The following is a 17,461-nucleotide window of genomic DNA, read 5'->3' on the forward strand; positions in this document are numbered from 1 at the left end:
CCCATTCTCAACTCTGCCCTCCCACATCAGGGAAGAGGAAAATAAAAAAAATATATGATATACTTAAGTTCTAGACCCTATTCTATCAACTTAGAATTTCGAGCTCTCCTCACTCCTATTATTAACCAATGGCCTGCCTCCCCTTCCTGTGTTTCCTGTTCATGCACTTACCTAAGCCACCACTTAGACGGGCCCTTCCCTCACCCTATGGTGTGGCCTCTTCTCCCCCAGGTCCTCCTTTAGGTCAGGCTTCCACCTCCTGCCCAGTTGCCCCTCTAAGTCTCCTAACTAGTCTCCCTGTTAGGGAGCAAAGTCCTTCCCTCTCCTGATGAATCCACCTCACAGATCCAGGGGGCTCTTTCCAGAACAGAAACTAATGACGTCCTTCAAACCACTGCAGCACGTACAGGAGGAAATCTACATGTCAAAGAACCGAGTGCCCTATGCCTCCTCATCTTGTGGGGCTCCATCCACACTCCCTACCTGCCGACTACTGGCGCTCACCTGTAGTGTCGGTACTGTAGTGTCGTTGAACATTCTGTGTTCTTTCTTTCCTTTGTGATACTCTGCCCCTCCCCCAACACCTGTTTCCAGATAAGTGTCACTTTCTCTAGGACGCCGCTCTGCCCAGGCCGGGGCCCTTCATTTCTGGACCACCTTACTGCCTCCTGCTGTCTGCGCTATGATCCATCTGTCTCTTCTACTGGAAGAAGAATAACTGAAGGATGGAGCCGCCCCCCCCTTATTCATCCATGTATTCCCCACTGCCTGGCACCTAGTATTTCAATGTAATGTATTTTGAAATCAAAAAGTGAACATAAATTGCAGTGAAACTGGAAAACTGTCCAGGGGAGGACATGATGTGAACAGGGACACAGATGACCAGGACAAACAACCCACTGGTTGTTAAAGACACGGGGGCACTTCCCCATGCACCAGGCACTCTACTGAGGCTTGGGCTCTAGTAACCAACGTGCCTCCACTTGGGCACTGTTAGTAGGAGAGACTGAGCTCTCAACAGGAAAGTGAAGTTTCAAAATGAGGCCTAGATGGAAAGTCTGTGTCTTCCACTGCGGCGATTGGCCTCCCTGGAGCTGAGGGGTCAGGGCCCAGGAGGCAAGGACCTGTTTCTCAGCTCTGGACGCACCACACTCACATTTCCCCAACACCCAGTGGTGCTGGAGCCTGCGCTCACCACGCAGCCCTGTGTGGGCATTCACCAGAGTGACAGAACACAGTGGCATCTCCACATACTGGGGTGCCCCCAGGACTCGGCTTTGAGGACCTGGGAGGGGCCACCACACTGAAGGAGCTCTGAAGCCTCTTTAGGGGCTATCACAAAGCAAACTTTGCAAATACAGCATTCTCACCGATCACTGGAGGAAAGTAAAGTACTTGACAACAGCCTTTGAAAATATACCGCACCAATGACAGTGGCAAGAACATACAACACGCTTCCCATTGTTTATTCTTAGAAAGTGGTTTCTGAGAGGTTTTCTTTCTGAAATTTCCCTTTAACGGATACTAGCACTACTCCACCAAATATTCCTACCTTTGGGCTCTAAAGATTCACACTAAATGGCTTTTTTTTTTTTTAATTTTTTTAATTTATTTATTTTTCCCCCAAAGCACCAGTAGATAGTTGTATGTCATAGCCGCATATCCTTCTAGTTGCTGTATGTGGGACACGGCCTCAGCATGGCCGGAGAAGCAGTGCGTCGGTGCGCGCCCGGGATCCAAACCCGGCTTGCCAGCAGCGGAGCGCGCGCACTTAAGCGCTAAGCCACGGGGCTGGCCCTAAATGGCTTCTTAAAGACATCGATGACCAAGTTATTAGAGGGATTCTAACAGAACCAAAACCTCCTTCTAATCTTATCATTGTCAGAATTCAGTAACCAGAAAGCATGCTACAGAGACATACATATTTTGTGTGAGTAAAAAAAAGAATCCATATCTGAAATAATTTCACAGAATAAATTCCACCCAGGGCAATGTATTTTCAATATCTTCTCCCACAATCCAATCAGAAGGAAGAACTTTGCTGATCTGAAACTAAAAGTCAGAAAGAAATAGCCATATACTCACGGTTCAGGATCTAAGGTATCATTTTTCTTCTTTTCAAACTGATCCTTTGAAATTGTTCTTGTTTGAAAAAAAAATAAAGAAAAAAAAAGTCACTTAACTAAATTTATCTGTTGAGTATAAGCTATAGGGTCTCTGGGATATTATTCTGTGACTAGTTCTTCAAATAAAAAGTAAATGATGGTCAGCTGAAATCTTAAGTAGATGTAATGATGGCATGAACATAGAAAACTGACTTCCACAGAAAGCACTACCATTTATTTTTCTCTCTTCCTTGGAATATTTCCTCCCAACTATCATCAGCACTTATTACAAGATTTCATTAAGACTAGTTACAATATGACGGTAAAATTGTGTTGAGATTCCAACCTGTTAGTTTTCAATCAAATCTACATGGTGAACAGCTACAGAATTTGACCAATATTGGTATAACCAATTCTTGTAATTACAATATTCCCTCAATGACACAAGGTCACCATCTACTTGGGGATATTTTACTTATTCTTAAAGCGCTAAGTATTTGGTTTCTACGGTCTTTTTGTTATGATCAGTGTATATGTGAATTATTTCTGATTCATGGTATTATACAATCCAGTTATTAATCACACAATTGGACCAAAGAATTAAGACAAGGGATATAAAAATAAATGGAATATGTAGAATTTCTGTCGTTTTGGTGTGTATGTCTTACAAGTGGCTATGGTTTGTTCTGCATATGAATGAAGTAAATCTGAGGTGCAGAATAAGTGTCCAACACTGCTGCAAACTGCTTCCATGGGGGACAGCCACACTAGTAGACTTCCCAGGGTGGCAGTAATCATGGCAGAGTCAGAAGAAAAGAGAACCACAAAACGCTGGCAGTCCTGGGCAGATATATTGGCTGGCAGGTTTTTAGGTATCTCAAGCATATAAATGAGTTGACCACCCAATCTGTGGATGTGCTTTTTCTTGCCACATTCTGACAGTCTGGCCACTCAAAAGTAACTCCATCAGAGGATAAGCCTCAGGGAGGAAAAGGTGAACTCAGTGAAGAAAGGAATGAACCAACTCATGTCTGTCCGTGTTGGAGCCAGTGACCAAGAGTCAAGCCTCCAGGAGGAAGGAGACACATTTACACTTTGGGATCTCATCATCTGCCTTCTACTAGCTCCACAACTTAAAGGATGGGGGTTTCAGAGGGAGACTGACTAAATGCTCAAGATAGGGAATGCACAGAAGACTCATTTTTTGCTACTGCCAGTTTTGTGAATAGGGTTACCTGGTTTTTTACGTGTAAATGAAAATTTACAATTTCCCCCAATGGAGGTTGAGAGCTACCAGGAAAAAGCAAGTGTTTTAAAAGAAGAGACAGAGCAAGGTGGAGAGAGCTAGTGAACTGCAGTGGGGGCTAGTGCATCATAGTCTTGAACAGTGTTCAGTTAAAATAGCTACAGTTTAAAGCATGAACATGGGCATAGTTAACAGGAAAAAATACACTACACAAAAGTCAAAAAGGCAGTGGTACTTCCCTTTTAATCATGGACAAGAAGAAAAAAACAATTAAGAGTCACCCCCGAGAAAAATGACAGGATGATACTTACGTCTGGGGTTGTGAAGGGTCGTCACCCAGGGTAACATTCTCCCCCTGGATCTCTGTGAAACACTTCTCACAGAAATGATACCTGTCAGCAAGAAGGCCATACTTGGGTGAACTGGTCCATCATAACACACAGCCACCCAAGCAACGAAGCCACCAATCAGAGCAGGGCAGATCACCACGACGAAGGGGGGGCGTTGTTGGTTGATTGATGGGTCAGTGAGGACAATGGAAGGAAGAGGGGCAGGTGGGGAGGGGCAGGATTAGAGAACAGGGAAGGGAACACAGCACAGACATGAAGGTAAGACGCAAACACCAAGACAACACAGAGCAGAAAGCCAAGGCAAAGCATTGATTAGCATTCGGTCTCATTGTACACATCACAGGCCATCATCACTAACAACGACTGGGCTGGGGCCAGCTCCAAGATGCAAATGTTTTCAAGGAGTTGTTAATACTAAAATTGCAAGGAGCTAAATTTAGAAGTTTGAATTTTGTTATTACTTAGAGAAAATCAAATATAACTCCAGGGTTTGAGATGGAAAAAATTTACTTTGAACAAAACAGTCTAACAAAAGGCCTTAAAAAAGCAATTTAAACTGAAACAGCTTTATTTTTCAAAACAGAAAATTTATGCTTGACAGCAATTCAGAGATTTTATTTCCAGTATTAAGCCAGATCTTTAAAGATACGAAAATGTTGAGCACTCAGAACTGGTTTTAATTTTTCCTGTAATTTTTCTCATGTTAATCACTTGGCTAATTGGGTTACAATACAAATGAAACCAAATCCATACTCTAGACAAACATTTAACAGAAATGTAGTTGGGGTCAAACACTTTCCAGCCATTTATCAATAAGAATATACAGAGAAAAAAATGTGATATATTGTATAAGCAATACAATATATGTAAATCCATGACCAATCTTAAAGACTTTTAAAATTGAATTCTAAGCTTTGATTTAAACTTTTTGGTACTGGGACCAATCATTCATCAATCTGAGATACTCAGTGATTGACTGCTCTGACTTGGTGACAATCCAAGTTAAGCAAATTTAGAGAGTTAATCTTTAAAGCACAATCTGCATTTGAGAAATTATCCATTACCCCAATTTCTTATACGATAATATAGAGCCTGGGCTCAAGCTATCAAATAAAAACAATTAAAATAAAAACTATTAAATGTTTGGAAAGGACACGAATGAGAAATAAACAAAAATGCAGACTGATGCTGCATAAAACAAGATGGGCACACAAGAATACTGTAAAAATAAACAAGCTGAATGGAGGTGAATTATACAAGCAAAAAGGATGAGTATAAGGTAGCAACGGCAGCACAATAAAATGCGGTTTTAGTGCTCGAAACTACATCTACAAGATGCCAAGAGGATTAGTGTTACAGACACTGTGACGAGACTCAGAGCACCACACTGAACCAACAAGCGCAGAAGGAGACGCGGCAGCTGGCGGTCTCACTCACTCACGCACACACGGCGACAAACGGCTGAGGGTTAGGCCACCGCCTGGCCAGTTTGTCTTCATTACCACTAAAATAGGTCCCCCACAAGTTTCTACTTCTAATCTTAACTAAACAAATTGAGCATTCTGTCTGCTATATTCCACTAACTAAACACATACAGTAAATTAAAAGCATAAAACTTTAGAGCATGCCACATCTCAAGATTACCCAATTTTTCAGTTTGTTGATGAGGAACATGACAGATTCACTGTGAGTAGCAACTGGATTAATGAACATTTCTTGCTGGGACCAGTTTATTTAGGACTAATTCAATCAATGAATTCTGCCAAGATTAAATACTCTGACCAGAACAAACAAATCAACATTGCTGTTTTTTAAAAAAAAACTATCTTTTTTTCTGAATGAACTAGAGCAATAATATTCATTATTTTGTATATATTCTTATGGAGCCTTGAAATCACATAGTAAGAAGAATTTCCATGTGCAGGAGGGCACGATAAGCAGCAGCAAGAAAGAACTAAAGTAGAGGCACGATAAACTACCTCAGTGGCAACCAGAAGAATATGCAAAAAAGATATCCCCTCAATGCCAAATAGTTCCCTTCTAAAAATAAAACTTGGAATTGAGTGTTCCAGTTCATTTTAAGATCACACATCAGCCACTGCAAGATAGCCAAGAGGACCCTGAACACATTCTGAAATGGAATTTCCATGATAATTATGTGAGCGTAAACAGTTTTAAAATCCTGGGCAAATTCTTAGCTTTTATTCAAGCAGGACATTAACTCCAGCAACCTCCAGGAAACAAGAATCATAAATCCAGCATTTTCCAGTGGAGGAAACTGGCCCAGAATGAAGCACTAACGGCTGAACAGCAGCCCTGGAGTGGCCACAGAAACCTACGCTCTGTGTGTAACTAACTTCCATCCCTGAAGAACCTCAGGGTCAGAAACTGGGAGGGACAGATAGTTAATACACTCTAATGCCTGTCCCAAAGCAATGCCAGAGACATCGGAAGAGTCAAATCTGTTCAGGTTTAAGAAGGGGAGAGGGCGGGGGCCCAGCGCCTCACTTCAGTACCCTTCTGAGAGACGACGACCCACAGGAGAGGGCACGGTCACCCATCTAGCCAAATCGGCTGAAACCATCCTGGCAATCACTGGGTGACGGATGTTAATGCCAGATTATCCCTATCTTATTACCTAGTCCAAACTTTATTCACACTGGAAATACAAATGGTTCAGAAGTTCACTTTTCAACTGTTAAAAGCCTAGCTGACATTCTGCCTTGTGTGAAGGAAGCCATTTGATGAATATGGAATTGCAAAGGAGAAATACTTCACATAATCCTACGATGAGGTACATCTGGGTACCTCAAGTTAGCACAATGTAACTGCATAGTTTCTCTGTAAGGGTAATTTAATGTATGGAGTAAATTTTCAAATGCAGATTGTTTTAAGTACCATATAAGTATATAAAAATAACTGGGATATCTATAGATAATACCTATCTTATCTATAGATAATAACTGAAAAATCTCTAGAGCAGTTTTCCCAACATGAGTTACTTCAAATTTTCAAAGTATGGAAACAAGTGAAAATATAACCATGCGCTGGTTTACATGTTAGTGTCACTTGTTTAAATGGTCTGCAGGATTTTCTATTGTTCTAAGTGCCCAAACGGTTTAGGACTATAAGCGCCAAAACAGTTATTCAAAAGAACACCACAGTGTTCATAAATAGTCCAAGTTGAGAACAAAAATGTCAGTAGATAACATGTCCATCGTAGAATTAGGCCAATGCTTTCTTAGAATTACAACATGTTAACCTCTTCAGTTCAGTATTCTAGAAAGCACACCTTGTGAGATTCAGCCAAGGAGCAGGATGCCTACTTTTAAAATGTATTACTAATAAAACAGAACTCCTTTATTTATGCTTCTACTCTTAAAAGAATACGTTATGTTGTTTAGTAAAAATGAAGTTCTACATAGAAATAAAATCAGACATTTCAGAACTTTCAAAACTATCCTGTGTCTGCACTCCATCAACAACCTCCTCCAAGGGGACAGTCCTGTAGCCTGATGCTCTCAGTTCTACTGAACTTTAATTGCTCTCAACTTAAATATGGCCAAAACCTGTGCAAATCAGCAAAAGCAAGGTCCCAAAGTACCCAGGAACAGTGCAAGTACCAATGAAAAGGCCTCCACACTCTAGAGACAGTGGCAAGCAATCTGCTGTCTGTCCTTCCTTCTAGAAGAACCATGTTGGGCACCCAGGAACAGGGGTGTTTTTCAATTTTAACCTATTCTCTTAAGATTTCATAACTTTATTTTGCTTGGCACAGATCAGTTTCCAAAGTGAATTCCTATTCATTATCTCATCGGAGACCGATAACCGAGGCTGTTTGGTAAGGTATTACTGGGTCCATATCATGGACAGGAAGGTTAAGCTTGATATCATGAGATGCTCTGAAGGTCATGGGGCTAAAACTGTAAATGGAGGGGCCAGAACTTCTAGAACAACACTTGTCATTATGGGAGAGATTCCATTATGAAGGTATAATGGTATCAATGGTATCAATGGAATCAATAATGTTCAAACTTGATCTTAAAATGCTTCTACTGATAGAAGGGCAAGCGAAGAGAGAAATTAAACTCCAAATGTTAAAATATTTTCAGCAGGACAATTGTACAGGCTGCACTTCCAGCAGAATGTCTTTCTGGGGACGTCCATCTTTTCCCCTCACACCCGTACTTCACTATAGCGAACAGTACTAGGATAGGTGAGCTGGGCAAGGCTTAAAAACCTTTCCTTGAGACATTTTTAGGTCAAAAGTTCTTTTTTTTAAAAAAATAGGATTCTGACGGGAGTTATTATCTTAATATGGTTGGATATTTTTTTAAAATTAAAAAATATATAATTGGAAGAAAAATAATTTCAAAATTCCAAATCATTCAGGCCTGATCATGTACCTTTGAACAAATAACTAAAAGTCCTCTACTTATCTTCTTTGAAATATGAGAACATATGTAATTACTATAAGCAAACAAGATCAAAATAATCAACATATCAAACCCTAATGTGACATTTAATACCTGAACCTAAAGACAAAGAATAGGCACAAAGCTTCTCCATCTTGGTTACATAAAGAATCTAGTTGCTGATTCATAAAACGGAGGCAATGTAATTGAGTTGGACCAAGATTTACAACCTGTGCTTCAAGGCGTGATGTCCTCATGCTATAGCAACATGTGGTCGCTTAAAGCAAGGGATACAAATAAGCTTAAATTTCAAAACAACCCCAAAACTATTGAAGCTGTATTTTTAAATACAAAAACAAAAAAAATTTTGTTGGGGAATCAACAATAAAAACTATGATTTTCACTCTCCCTCTACTTAAGATAGGAGATCTATTCTCCAGATTTGTTCAAGAGAATAGTAAATATTTCTCAAGCATACCTACCACTCGAAAAACCCTGAAACAGCCATCTTATAACAGAGGAGTTATTCCTGAACTCAATAAAAACACCAGATCTCATTCTGTATTGTACTACTAATTAAAAAAAAAAGTCTATTTTTTTAATGAATTAGCATTGATATAAGTCTTTCCATCACACTGTCCAGGCCAAATTATCTAGGCAAATATTTACACAGGAAATAGTAAAATAAAATATTTCAACTTTATTAATATCTTGAAAAAGGCATGCCATCCTTTATTAGAGTTACTCTCAATTCCAGACTCTTTCTTACATGGTTACATTTTAGAGAGATGATGGCTTAAAGCACGTACCTGATCCAAGTATAGCAAGCAGTTTTGAGCTTAAATTTTTATACTGTATAAGCATGCTTTACAATTAAGAGACCGTGGGCGCCTCTCTGAGTGACTGAGAAGCACTGAAATTGTGGCCCTTTTCACTGGAACGTCAAGAAAGACATAATGTCCGTGGGCTACAGTCAGGACAGCATGTCTTGCCCTAAGACCTTCCTTTTTTCCCCATAATCCATGAAACTATTCGATGCTTACCTATTCTGATAGCTGTAGTATGCAGCATCTCGAGGAATTGTACACAGCTGCTTCCCATAGCAGCATAAAGTCTGTGGGGAAAACTCATACTGCAAAAACAAAGGAGAAAATACTAAAAATACATCCCATTTATTGTCATGCAACATTTTAGCCCACTACGGAGAGTTAGATTCAGCTGGTCAATTTTTTCTGTTGGTACACTGAATAGTATTCTAACACTTTTCATAGCTATTTAAAGACATTTTTAGATACAGTGCAACAGAGTTAGTATCTAAGAGATATTTATTACAGACAAATGAATGGACACAGGGGCAGCCAGAAAGGCCAAACCCAAGGCCTCCCCAATAAGCCCCTCTAGCTTTGATCATCCATTACATCGCTTCAGGCAGTCAATTGTTTTACAAAAGACCAGACTGCATCTGGGCACTTCCCAGCACACAGGTGTGACCAAAATGTTGAGTCTATCATATCATCATAATACTCTTTTTTGGAGAGATTTACCAGGGAAGTTCATTTTCCAGAAGAAGTTTAAACTGTACCTTGCGTCCACAGCAATATCCAAGGGACTGCATTACAGGGTCAATTTCTTGCTCAAAGACCTCTGCGAGTTTACTGCAGAACTTATAGACCCGGGATGTCTTACGATTATAGAGCCAGGCATTGTTGAACATGAGCCAGACATCATCCACATACTGCCAGGGTTCTTGGTACTGCCCTGTATCCAGCTTCCGCTTGATAGTAGAAAGGTCCATTGGATTCTTCACAATGTCAAAATAATCCTTAAAGACAAAATGGTCTCAGTCTAGTAGATCCCCCAAATTCCAAACGCCAGCCTTATCCGGCAGCTTTATCTTAAAATAAAATAGATAGTACCAGAACAACTTCCATTTCCAATAGTAAAAAACGAGAATTGAAAAGCAAATAACCTCAATCTTCCTCTGATTTTACTATCTAAAATTGTAATTTATGTATTACAATTATTACATTAATTAATTCTATTAGTTAATATAATTAATGTAATTGTAACTAATCTAAAACTGTAATTAATATTAACTTCAAAGGCAAAGTTAAAGAAAAATAATATTAAAAAAATTGTTTAGGGCCGGCCCCGTGGCTTAGCGGTTAAGTGCGCGCACTCTGCTGCTGGCGGCCCAGGTTCGGATCCTGGGCGCGCACCGACGTACTGCTTCTCCGGCCATGCCGCGTCCCACATACAGCAACTAGAAGGATGTGCAACTATGACATTCAACTATCTACTGGGGCTTTGGGGGGAAAAATAAATAAATAAATAAAATTATTAAAAAAAAAAAAAAGAATTGTTTAATAAAAGATGTTTTTTAATATAAGATTCCCCCCCCTTTTCTTCCCATAGCCCCAGTAGATAGTTGTATGTCATAGTTGCACATCCTCCTAGTTGCTGTATGTGGGATGCCGCCTCAGCATGGCCAGACAAGCGGTGTGTCGGTGCGCGCCCGGGACCCGAACCCGGGCCACCAGTAGCAGAGCACGAGCACTTAACCGCTAAGCCACGGGGCCGGCCCCTAATATAAGATTTTTAAAACAAGGATTTTAATCCACTGAATTAAAATGGTGACCAAATTTATCAGACTATATGTTTTTCTAAAGATTCACTCTTGGTCCTAGCAAGCAAAAATGAAATTCAAAGATAGGTACAAAAACAGAAACAAAAATAATAACACCGCTTAATAGAATCTGCTGGGTCACTATGGTCTTTGCAAAACTATCCAGGGATATCAAAGTGAGAGGCCCACTCAGTGTTTTATAATTGTTATATGTGTCTATAACTGTATTTTATAACTGATCTTCACCAACTCTTTAAATTAATTCTTTTAGACAAAGTCTTACACAAAGGCCAACTATAAAGCAAGGCTACAGAGGCCATGCGCCTCAGGGTGTGCTCCCCCCACCTCAGTGCACCTCTCCTCAGATCCTGGGGTTAACGGAACAGGTGGGAAATATACATTTCAATCAGTAAGACAAAGGTATATTCTTGTTTTGACAGAAAACGTTTTTTTTATATTTGGAGAAAAATCTTCAAAACAAGGAGGTTATTTCATTACCCAATTTTAAGAGACAAAAACAATGGATACTCATGAGTTACACTGGTAAGGTTATATTTTTTCTATATTAACTTACTGGAATTCCTAGGAGCTGAGGATCTACAGGCTGCCGAAAAGGTAAGGACTCTGGATCCTGTCGATACAGTGCTTCTAGGGTTGGCATAAGAGCCTGGCGTAACTCCTCCGGCTTAAAGACTACAGTTAAAAAACATCAGGAAATGACATGATTTAAAAGGCTCTCAGACCTATCACATTTCAAACGGAAGCCTGCTGCTTCTGAAAGGGTCCGAATCATCTCCCTCCCAGCTGAGAAGCTTCCAAGGGCTCTCATTCACCATACAGTCCATGGACATTCAGAAGCTACAATTCAGGACTTCTAAGAACACAATAATGTTAAAGTTTCTAAAAACTGCATCCAGGTCATGAGGCAAAATACCACGTTGACAAGTTTGCTTCTTCAATGAAACGGTTTCCAATGTTAACACCGTTGGAATAGAAAATGAAGCCAACTCGCAAATCTGCTTTATTGATCAAACGGGTGGTAATTAAGCCACTTCACTGGAAGGGACCTTTCCTCCTCTGATAAAACTTTCCTGTCCTTGGCTGAAGTAAACTCAGACCACCTGAGACAAATGGTTTTGTATTACAACCTCACAAACAAATGTATACAATAACAGAGCTACAAAAACAAGTATTTTCCCCAAAAGTTCTGTACTCTTCCCTCTCACATTCACCAATGCCCATTTCTCCAAACCCTTAGCCATCCCATTTCCTACCACACTTTCTGTTGTCACCAATCCAAGGATAAACACTGGCTGCCAAATACATTCAGGACAGTACATTCATACAAAACCCAGATGAGTTCTAATGACATGGGAAAACGCGCATACAACCTATGAAGGCGAGAGGCAGGTTAGTCAGCAGGGAGTGTGTCACCACCCCACGGCACTCACATGTGCTCCTGCACATAGAGAAATGACCAGAGGGGCTATACACTATACACTCCTTTGACTATGTGGCAGGGGAGTTCTGCTGACTGAGGGCGTGAGTGATGCAAGGTTTCCTCTTTGTGTTTTTTGTGTTTTGAAAAGATTTTCTACAACAGATAGGGGGTAAACTGTAATTTAAAAAGCAGATTAAAATACCATAAAATTCCAGCTGGGAAGTGGCATCAAGTATATTGAGAGATGGAAACAGTTTCCCAAGAGTTTATTGCCATCAGAGCCAGGGACCACCCAGGTGTCCTGACTGACCTCCTGTGGAAAAGGGAACCTCCTCTCCAGGACACCTGGATGCTTTAGACCTGGGACTGCTGCTGGAGGCCAGCGAGCATGTGAAACGTCCCAATGAAGCCCTCCCCAGCAGACATTCCCCTCCAGGCACAAAGGCCTGGTATAGTGAGCAGACGTGCCCTGCAGGAGCCTTGTGAAACACACACACATCCTGCTTTCAGTTAACTCCTTTTCTTCTATTTTACAGAGATGAAGTAGCATTTGGTTTTCTTTGAATAACTCTTTATAAGAAAACAATTCTTTAGTTAATCAATAAGCTTTTTTATTCTTCTACACCAGGGGTCAGCAAACTCTGACCCACAGGTCAAATCTGGGCAGCCTCCTGCCTTTGTACAGTCTGTGAGCTAAGAATGGTTTTTACCGTTTTTAATGGTTGGAAAAAAAAGAAAAGAATACTTCATAATACGTGAAAATTACATGAAATCAAATTCTAGTCTCCAAAAACAAAGCTTTATTACAACACTGCCACGCTCATTTGCTTACATGCTGTCTACAGCTGCTTTCACACTAGAGCTGAGTGGTTGCAACAGAGACCTTATGAAATGCAAAGCCCAAATATTTACTATCTGGCTCTTTTCAGCAAAAGTTTCCTGACCCATGCTCCAGATCTTATCATCTCCCTAATGGTAATCAAAAGTGATATGGCCTTACATGTGTCTCATTTTGGTCGATCCGTGATTTATTCGTTAAACATTTGTTTAATACCTATGCCAAGAAAAAAGCATTTTCAAACTCCTGTCTTTAACCACCACATTGATGTAGTAAGACTAGAAATGATGGAACTGGAAGTCTGAGCGGTATACAAAACAAGTTCTCTGCTACTGATCAGTGTGGTGCGCTTTGAGCAGTCACTCTACTCCTCTGGCCTCAATCCAGTCAGGATGGTGCACCATACTGGGAGTTCTTGAAGCAAGGTCCATGGACGCCTTAGAGACCCTCATGCTGTCTAATATGGTAGCTCCCAGCTATATGTGGCTACTTAGATCTAAATGAATTCATATTTAATAAAACTAAAAATTCACTTCCTCAATCACACTTGTCACATTTCACGTGCTCAGGAGCCCCATGTGGCTGCTGACTACCATAACAGAGAGCACAGATATATAACATTTCCATTGTCACAGAAAGTTCTAGCATTGCCCTAGGCCCTTTCTAGGGGTCTGTGAAATCAAATTAACTTTCATAATATAAAGCGATTTTCATGATAACACAAAGTTGTCATTTGCCTTTTGCACTGTGTTGGCATTCACACAGACAGGGCAAAAGCAACGGTGAGTAAAATCACCAGCGAGCAGCACAACGCAGGCAACAGCACCCAACTCCACCGACAAGTCACTTCGTTCTTTGCTGCTGCTGTGCACACACGGGATAAAATGCCAGCTGCACTTAAGAACATCCTTGACGAAGTAGTAAAAATTATTACTTTCATTAAATCTCAACCTTGGCTACACGGCTCTTGTTCTGTGTGAAAGCATGGGACGCTGGCACACACACCTCTGCTGCAGTGGTTGTCCTGAGAGAAAGCACCTGTGTGAGCATTGGGTTGAGAGCTGAAGTGCCTGCTTTCCTCATGGGACACATAACAACTAGAGAGAATGACTAACAGACAAGCTATACTTATTCAGATCTTGGTAAGTGGTAGACATTTTCTCAAAAATGAACAAAGTAGGACAGATACTTCAAGGACAACTGACAGTATTTGTTGCCCAGGATAAAATTCGAACTTTCATCAAAAATTAGAACTCTGAAAAACTTGTATCTTCTACATGAACTTGACAGCATCTCAAAATTTACACGACTTTTTTGAAGAGACTCATAGTGATATTATTTTTAAAAATATTTATAGTGAAGTATGCCAACATTTGGAAGATCTGAAAAACTCAGTAAGCCAAATTCCCAGCTGACCAAAGGATCATGTTGTAAAAGAAAAGCACGTAAGGGCAAAAGATCCACTCAAAGTATAAGACAGACAAGTGGATTCCAATGTCACAGAGTACGAAAAATTTAGTGCTATGGATTCAGATTTCACACTGCAACTAACCTTTAAGAAACTTCCACTGTTGAGTTTTGGTGTAGTATCAAAAAAGAACATCCACAATTATCTGAAAAGGCTATTACTCTTTCCACTATCGACTACCTATCCGAGTGGTGCTGGATTTTCTTCATGTACTTCAACCAAACAACATAGTGAAGGCAGAGGCAGATATGAGAATCCAGCTGTGTTCACTTAACTCCCGTAGTCGTGAAATTGTAGAGAACAATGTCACTACTCTCACTAATTATGTATGTTTTGGAAAAGTTATTTTTCATAAACATGTGTTATTTATGGGTGCCATGTAACACATTTGTTATCTTTAAATGAATTAAATATTAAAAAAAATTTTAATAGAGTAAATAGTGATAGATAATCCACACAAACAAAAACTCTCTGGGGTCCTCAATTTTTAGGAGGTATTCAGAGGTCTGAGACCAAAAATTTGAGAACTGCTGTACTCTATGATCTCCAGGATCCCTTCTAGCAACAAAACTATACAGTATCAGCCTCCAACATTTCTCTGCCATCTTTCCCAAATGCATCACCTGCAGCCCTGAACTTCCTGAGCCCCCATCTCCCATTTCTAAGAGTCACCTGACAATTTTCTAACACCCTATTACCTCCTTACTTTGGAGACATCTTAAACGATTCCATCCAACTTCCACTGCAAGGCTGGCTCACCCCACACACCTTGGAACTCAAAGTATCTTCACTTACCCGCCCCCCGTTCCTGCTGCTCTAGGCCCCTGGGTCCTACTCCACTGCCCCCTTACTTTGGGCACTTAGTTTCCTAGCTACAGCAGGAGAAATCTACAAGCTCCAGTGCACACGTGTGCTGCCATGGTGTTAATTTCCCTCACCTCATGGAGCTCGAATCCATCAATGGTGGTTCACACCTTGCCCAGTGAAGCCCAAGCTCCTTGGCCTGCTCAAGGACTCAGATGCAATTTTGCCCCCAGCTTCCCAGCCAGCTACAGCTCAGAAGACAGCTCTGCTCTTGGGTTGCCCCTCAGAGCTGCAGCTCATTTCTCATTCCTACCATGAACCCTGAGGGTTCTCAGGCTAGAATCCACCTCATTGTCACCATTTCTAGGTAAAACTTGGGGAATGACAGGCAAGAAAGATAAAAGGGGAGATGGAATTCTTTTTCTGCTTTAGCTTTTAATCCACAGTGTGGAATCATAACACGATGGAAAAGCAGCACTGTTCAAAGGCTCAAGAAAACACGACCTACTCTTTCTGCGGGGCTGCGAAGGAGATGTGGACTGAGAGGCCACTCCATTGGCACTACTCTCCTCCTCCTCTTTAGCTTCTACTTTCACTTCTGGTTTCTTTTCATCCACTTCCATTGGTTCAGATTTCTGCTCTACTGTGTCTGTTTCTTCTTTAACTTGAGAAGATCCTTGCAAATCCTCCTCCATCATCTTGAGAAAAACAAAGTTACAGATAATGACATGAATATCAAAGGACTTTCTTCTAACTCAGCCATATTGGAAGGCTCTTAAAAATATATATGGGCTTGTGAAAACCTTCCCCTACTCAGCGGCTGCATTCATCATTCCTTTCTCTTCCACAAGAAGAAATGGAGCATTTGATGTCAGTTGAGTCACTTTAATACAGTACCAGTGCAATTACAATCCTAATTTAAACATTTTTACATGCTAGAGTGCTTAAAAAAAATTGCATACACACATCGTCACCATCACCTGCTCAGTAGTTTTACATATAGATATTTCTAGTTAGGAACAAGAATCCCCTTGAAAATTGGGGTAGGGATCAAAAATCAAATTGCTCAGAGGGCCAGGCAGGTGAAGTAAATGAAAGCAAGCAGGAGGTGTGGTGTGAGACAGCAGGGAGTAGTGGAGACTATGGCAAACTGGAGAGCCCATGCTCCATCTAAAGGCCACCGATGGTGCTCCCATTCAGACTGCTGCTACATACAAATGCAAGCACAATACTGACAGAGCTTCTCATTTTTTCAAAAAAAAGCCAGAAATCTAGAGTTCTATTTATAATTTCTCATTTTTAAAATATTGTGTGTGCCAAACAAAACACATTTATAGGCTGGATTCAGCCCATGGACTGCCAGTTTGCAACTTCCGCCACAGGTAATTAGTAAACAAATACACCCCTTGTACAGGCTAACTCTGCAGAATTATAAACAAATAAAGAATGGCAATGAAAAAGTTGCTGGGTGATTCAAACATTTAAAATATAAGCCAGTGCTCTTCATTTCTGGCAAAATAAAATGAACCCATACCCAATATCTAAAAATAAATAACCAATCTGTTTTTTTTTTTAAATTTTTTTTTTTTAATTTATTTATTTTTCCCCCAAAGCCCCAGTAGATAGTTGTATGTCGTAGTTGCACATCCTTCTAGTTGCTGTATGTGGGACGCGGCCTCAGCATGGCTGGAGAAGCAGTGCGTTGGTGCACGCCCAGGATCCAAACCCCGGCCACCAGTAGCGGAGCGCGCACACTTAACCGCTAAGCCACGGGGCCGGCCCTAACCAATCTGTTTTTAATATATTTCCTACTTGAACCCATAGTCAAACAGGATATTAAAACAAAAAGCAGGGACATCCACGGTGGACCCCTGGTGCCTCCCTTGAGGACATTCTAGTGATGTTTCTGGGCACAGCCCATCTAATCACGCCCAGGAACGGCGCATACCGCAGACCCAGGCTCCCCTTTGGATTCACTGGCATCAGGTTCGGTGTCCTCAGTCTTGACCTCAGCCTTCATTTCCAGCATTGGTACTTCGGGTCCCGGCTGCTGGGAGTTGGTTTCGGCGCTGGCCACCGAGGATGGAGTGGGGACTCTGTTATCAATGCTGGCTGCTGCCTGGGAAAGCTGTGGAGAAACCAAAACCATTTATCTCTGCAAACAAGAT

General features: G+C 40.9%; 1 protein-coding gene across 5 annotated transcripts in view; it reads right to left on the reverse strand.

Annotated features, from left to right (window-relative positions):
* Nucleotides 1–17,461, reverse strand: part of CREBBP (CREB binding lysine acetyltransferase) — a 133,152-nt gene that overhangs the window by 19,061 nt on the left and 96,630 nt on the right. For 3 of the 5 annotated variants that reach the window (XM_087449547.1, XM_087449549.1, XM_087449546.1), the window contains 7 exons: nucleotides 17,242–17,421; nucleotides 15,802–15,991; nucleotides 11,317–11,435; nucleotides 9,699–9,938; nucleotides 9,160–9,248; nucleotides 3,663–3,773; nucleotides 2,086–2,142 (listed from right to left, as the gene is read on the reverse strand). In XM_087449547.1, coding sequence (XP_087305673.1) covers nucleotides 2,086–2,142; nucleotides 3,663–3,773; nucleotides 9,160–9,248; nucleotides 9,699–9,938; nucleotides 11,317–11,435; nucleotides 15,802–15,991; nucleotides 17,242–17,421 — 986 coding nt within the window. The remainder of the gene's footprint in view (nucleotides 1–2,085; nucleotides 2,143–3,662; nucleotides 3,774–9,159; nucleotides 9,249–9,698; nucleotides 9,939–11,316; nucleotides 11,436–15,801; nucleotides 15,992–17,241; nucleotides 17,422–17,461) is intronic. The other 2 variants (XM_087449548.1, XM_004438123.3) reach the window with 1 other exon arrangement.

The sequence above is a fragment of the Ceratotherium simum genome, chromosome 26 (assembly GCF_057802395.1).
Source record: "Ceratotherium simum simum isolate JZ-2026a chromosome 26, ASM5780239v1, whole genome shotgun sequence".
NCBI classification, from domain to species: domain Eukaryota; kingdom Metazoa; phylum Chordata; class Mammalia; order Perissodactyla; family Rhinocerotidae; genus Ceratotherium; species Ceratotherium simum.